General features: G+C 32.9%; 1 protein-coding gene across 2 annotated transcripts in view; it reads right to left on the minus strand.

Annotated features, from left to right (window-relative positions):
- neurl4 (neuralized E3 ubiquitin protein ligase 4) overlaps positions 1–4,039 on the minus strand; it is a 58,634-nt gene extending 54,595 nt beyond the window's left edge. For both annotated transcript variants that reach the window (XM_021480311.3, XM_021480310.3), the window contains exon 1: positions 3,848–4,039. In XM_021480311.3, the coding sequence (XP_021335986.2) occupies positions 3,848–4,012 (165 nt within the window). In that variant the 5' untranslated portion in view covers positions 4,013–4,039. The remainder of the gene's footprint in view (positions 1–3,847) is intronic.
- Between the last annotated feature and the right edge of the window lie 1,905 nt (positions 4,040–5,944).

The following is a 5,944-nucleotide window of genomic DNA, read 5'->3' on the forward strand; positions in this document are numbered from 1 at the left end:
TAAGATGGAAAGGTACTTATCTATACTTCTAATAACAGATAAACATAAACTGCAAGTAGGAAATACTAATAAACAATGAGTGTGCATTATTCTCCAGTAATTCAAGCCATTAAAGTCAGTTAATCCACTAATAATACTAAAACAAATTGCAAGAAATTTGTTCAGATTGTTCAGAGGTTGCGTTTCAAGACAGCTGTTAGGTTTTATCTTAAAATGCACATTTGCAGGACTAATTGCGTATGCATCTCGTCCCAATTCCTGCACTGGCAATTTCAAAAATGCCATTTTAGAGCTGGAATATGAGGCTTGAGCCACTGATAGCAGACTAATGCAGTTATTAGAGAAAGAGCGAGAAAGATTCATGTAAATTGCCATATACTGTATGTGCCTTTTAAAGGAGTCTGGAGTGTCTGCTTCAAAAGCAGCACTTTACAGTATTTCACATCGATTCAACAGAGCAGCAGTAAAAAACTATTTTTATGAGTCTGTGTCCCTACTGTATACGTGCGTTTGTGTGGAGAGCAATAGAAAGAGTTTTTCATTGATAATTAAATGTAATTTTGTGACAAAACCAGAAATAATCTGTCATTATTATACTAATAAAAATTTTGAGATGTAAACAAAAACAACAGTCCCAACGTATTTCCCGTATTACATTTTTAATTTCTATAGCTTCAGAAAATTCAAAAAGAGCCGCATATTGATAAATAATGTTATGAGAGCTGTTTTAACATTAAGTTTTAATTTAATTGCCTCTTGTTACAGTTATGAAGTAGTTTGATAACAAGCAGGAAATGTTCATGGGCCAATGACATCACCACGTTGAAATAGTCTATTGATTAATATATATACTAGTATATATATGCTTGGTTTGCTGTTGCAGGCTGTAATGACCTTTGAAAAAAACTTAAATCCTTTGATGAAGTGATTTATAAAGAATAATGTGTGAAAAAGAATGATGACAGTCCACTGAGTTATTAGACAATTATGCACAACCAGGGTTGAGATGCTGTTACACCTCAAGCATGAATTACTTTCCTAATAATTAAACAGGCCAGAGTCAATTATTAAGCTTCTACAGTTACCACACCTACAGAATTACTTCAACACATTTGACAGTTTTTTGTCCTAAAACTGCTCATGAAGGACTAGTTTAAATGAGTATCATCCAAGCCTCTGTTGGTAATCCAAAAATGTCATTTTAGATCTAGTAAGGGACATTTAAGTAACTGCTAGCAGGCTAATGCAGTTACTAATATTAATACAGTTATTAATATAGTTATGGTAGGGAGAAATTTGGTGTGAATTATGTTATAATAATTCGGGTGGGGGGGGGGGGGGGGTTGGGGGGGGGGGGGGGTGGGGATATAAATATATCATTGTAAATATACTGATTATTTTTGCTGTTATTACTGTGTTATCCTAAAATTTTAATTGTTAAATGTACAGTTTGTTCTGATCAATTACTATTTTTATTGTTATAAATATAAATTATATGATGTATTGAATAATAATGTGATATACTGAACAATAATATGATATATTGAATAATATGATATATTACATTGTTTTAATTTGATTATTATATATATATATATATATATATATATATATATATATATATATATATATATATATATATATATATATATATATATATATATATATATATATATATATACTTTTTTTAGTACTACTACTACTGTTTAGTGTTTTTATTAGACATGCATGTTCTTTTATTTTTATGTAAACTTTATAACTGCTTTGGCAATACATTTGTAACATTTGTCATGCCAATAAAGCAATTGTTGAATTGAATTGAGAGGTAAGGAAAAAGAGAGTAGCTAGTTAAAAAAAAATTACATTTTGTTGCAAAAACGACAACAATCAACTTTTAAAACGACTGTTCAGCATATTAACTTTGTTAGTGTATATAGTTTTTTTGCCCGTTGTAATCAAACTAGGGCTGGGAGATATGGCAAAAATGCAGTCTCAATAATTTATTCATTTTCTTTACGGCTTAGTCCCTTTATTAATCTGGGGTCGATACAGCGGAATGAACCGCCAACTTATCCAGCATATGTTTTACACAGCAGATACACTTCCAGCAACAACCTAACAATAGGAAACAGCCATGCACTCTTACATTCACACTCATACACTCCAGACAATTTAGCTTACACAATTCACCTGTACCGCATATCTTAGGAATGTGGGGGAAACCCACATGAATACAGGGAGAACATACAAATTCCACACAGAAATGCCAACTGACCCAGCCGGGGCTCTAACCAGCGACCTTCTTTCTGTAAGGCGATTGTGCTACCCACAGCACAACTGTGATGCTCACAATCTTGATAATTATTTTCCATATTGATCGATAACAATATATATTTCAATATCAGTAGTTAATGAATCTAATCTAATCTAATGCTTCCAGATTTAAAACAGTACCCCAACAATGACTGAGGCTACAAAGATTAGTGTCAAATAAATGCCATAACATATTTTTGGCTGATAAATTTTCGGTAGGTGAAAATTTGGTACATCTCTAATATCAACACACTTTAAGATTCCTATTGTTGCACATTTCTGCTGTGTGATTGTCTCTTAGATCAATATAAAGTAAAGAAAGTCCAGAGCATATCATTGTTATTATTGACATAAATTTTATTGCAATTCCATATAATATTGTTTATCAAAAACAAAATTAAACTGTTATTAAACTGTAACAAATCTTTAGAATTACCTAAAATGTTTAGTGCAGTGATATGAAACTGTAATGAAATCAGGATTTATTGTAAATATTTTAAACCGTTTCTTCAAAAATAACAGCACACCTAGGTCCGGACATCCATTAACAAATCTGAATGTAGCATTCAAGAACACCATACAATCAAAAATATTACTTTTGCAAGCTTGTTCAAGCTAGCTTATTTAAAATGAGTTGAAACAACAGAATTCTTATGTTTTTGGAACAACCTAATTGTTTTACGTTCAAGCCACTTAAATTTCTAAAAACGATTACGCTAACTTAATCAATTTTTTTGTTCATGAAGGAATTATGTGAAACCCAGCATTTTTACAGTATAGCATGTGGAACTGCAATGCACTCAATACCTGCTTGGAACTACTTCAGTTATATGTTGTTGTTTTTAATAACTACACACCTTAGAACACTTATCAACCAATCAGAATCAGGCATTCAACAACCCTCTGCTACAGTAATACATGCAATTCAGCGTTGTCCGCTTCTTAAGAGGCCTGAAACAACGTTCCCAGTTCCACTTGTTCTCATTAAACATTCTCGATTTGATTTGGTCAGTTCTATATATCTAAACTATTCATTTGAATAAATACCTCAGTGACTCATCATAACACTAAAAGACAGTCACGGGATGTAACCTGCAGAAGGGGTCACAGGACCAATCGATTACCGAATTCAAGAGAATCGATTCACCGGACTGTACCAAACCGTGTTTACATGACCTTCCGAGCGAACATACAGGCTAATATTTCCCCAAATACGCTGTGCATAACTAGACAGCTGTGAACAGAGCAGATTCGTCTTGTTAACCCCATGACAGTCCAGTAATAGCAAGGCAGGAGAGCATCCAAACATCAACAGCTCTGCCACTGACAAACCATGACAGATCACCGCAAACCCGCAGCACACGCACATCACGAATCATCCACACACCTAAACACCCCGCATGACCTCTGAATGAGCTCTGTCAGAGCCTCGTGCCTCAGTAATGAACCACTGCAGACGATCTGACAGACTCCCACCCTTTTCTCCATTTCTCCCTCTCTCCCTCCCTCTCTCTGGTGGGACATGCTTGTTTACCTTCTTGTCGATGCGGACAGTGAAGACATCGCGGTCCCTCAGCGGCTCCCGACTGAGGACCAGGCCGTGATTGAATTCCTGTACCGGCTGATTCCGTTGAGCGGTTCGGTTGGAGTTCGACAAACCGATCAGTTTTCCGCTGCGCGGATGCAGCTCAGCCGCCATCTTCGCACGGGCGGCGCGGTGCACGACACCGAGCGTAGTTTTGCGACAGTGGGGAGACGGTTGTAGGTAGTTCGCGATTGGCTATGGGTATATTGCTAGTGGTATGTATCATAGACATAACCAGACTTAATATATCAGCCTCAACTTGATAAATGTGTACATGCTCAGAGGTATCAGTAAAGACAATTCTTATATGCAGTTGTAAATGAAATGCTGCTAACGGGCAAGGGTCGAAACTGGATGAATGTGCTGTAGGTAATATGTAAATATATGCACACATGCTCATTATGTATTGAACAACACTCACACGAGATCTCAGCTTCAATTACAAAATATCTGAACTTAAAGGCCTTAATTCGATCTTCATGAAATTATAGAACATTTAAAAGGACTTAAATAAGATAAGAAAGTGTTACATTTATATGCACTGCCACAACAACTAAATGTGAAAATGACTTTCTGTTTAAATAGATTGTGTCCATTAGCAAATATTTGTTTGTTATCATTTTGGTAAAATTAAGTCATTAAGATCTATAAGTACTTGTATTTGTATAGTGTAAAATTATTCGTACTTAATGTTTTAAATTCACCTTCATAAAATGTGCAGAAATAATTGTAGAGTGTACATTTATATAAAAATGTCTGATATTTATTTTTAAAAAGCTGCCAGTGTTTTAAAATTGTGAACTGTACTACCTTTGTGTGAAATATTCTCTAGATGGCAGTATTTTACAGCTAAACTGACCTAAACTGATGAATGCATCCACAGTATGTTGTCAATTAACAGGGGAATTATATTTGTTTCAGGTTTACTAAATTCTTTCCTCTTCAATAAATATTAATTCTAATTAATATTTCTCTATATTAATTCTAATTAATACGTCTCTAATAAACTGCTTTACTTAATGAAAAAATTTCTGACTTATAACTAGGGCCAGACAGAATCTGTGGACATTTTCAAAAAAAAATTTGACATATGGGGTATGTGAAAGTTTCACATACACAAAGTAACAAAGTAAAAGTAGTAATGTCAATTATTCCCTTCTTGCTCTGTTAAGATTTAAAAATATTTTATAATTTTTTGACCTCAGTTACAAGAAACAAGAAGGCTATAAAACATCTCTAATAATGAAAAAAAATCTATACAATCTAATCATTTAAATATTATGGTTTCCCCTATATAGTTGAAGTCAAAATTATTAGCCCCCCTTTGATTTATATATATATATATATATATATATATATATATATATATATATTTCATAAATTATGTTTAACAGAGCATGGAAATTTTCACAGTATGTCTAATAATATTTTAATAATATAATTTTTTTTTTCTAATTTGTTTTATTTCAGCTAGAACAGAAGCAGCTTTTATTTAAAAAAAAATTAAGGTCAAAATTATTAGCCCCTTTAAGCAGTTTCTTTTCTGAGTCTACAGTTTAATACAGTCTATTACCCTAACCTGCCTAGTTAACCTAATTAACCTAGTTAAGTCTTTAAATGTCACTTTAAGCTGTATTGAAAAGATTTTTTTCAACACATTTCTAAACATAATAGTTTTAATAACTCATCTCTTATAACTGATTTATTTTATCTTTGCCATGATGACATGAAAATGAAATTCTTTGTAGTCAATAAAGGTATATATTTAAAAGCAAGAAATATGAATAAATGTATATTTTGATTAGCTATTGCATGTATTATATATGGCATGTTGTATCTGAACAAAAAGACAATCTAAGTTATTGCAATTAATTTAAATATAATTAAAAGATACTTTGTGTGCTTTTGAAAATGCTGCAGAAATGTCAGATGTGCGAGTAGGATACATTTAATACAAAAGCACAATTGCTATCAAATTATGTAAGTTAACTGTGAAAGTGATGACCCATTCCATTGCAAAACAAAGGAGTAGCATCGAAAATAATA

Source organism: Danio rerio, chromosome 12 (assembly GCF_049306965.1).
Source record: "Danio rerio strain Tuebingen ecotype United States chromosome 12, GRCz12tu, whole genome shotgun sequence".
In the NCBI taxonomy this organism is placed as follows: domain Eukaryota; kingdom Metazoa; phylum Chordata; class Actinopteri; order Cypriniformes; family Danionidae; genus Danio; species Danio rerio.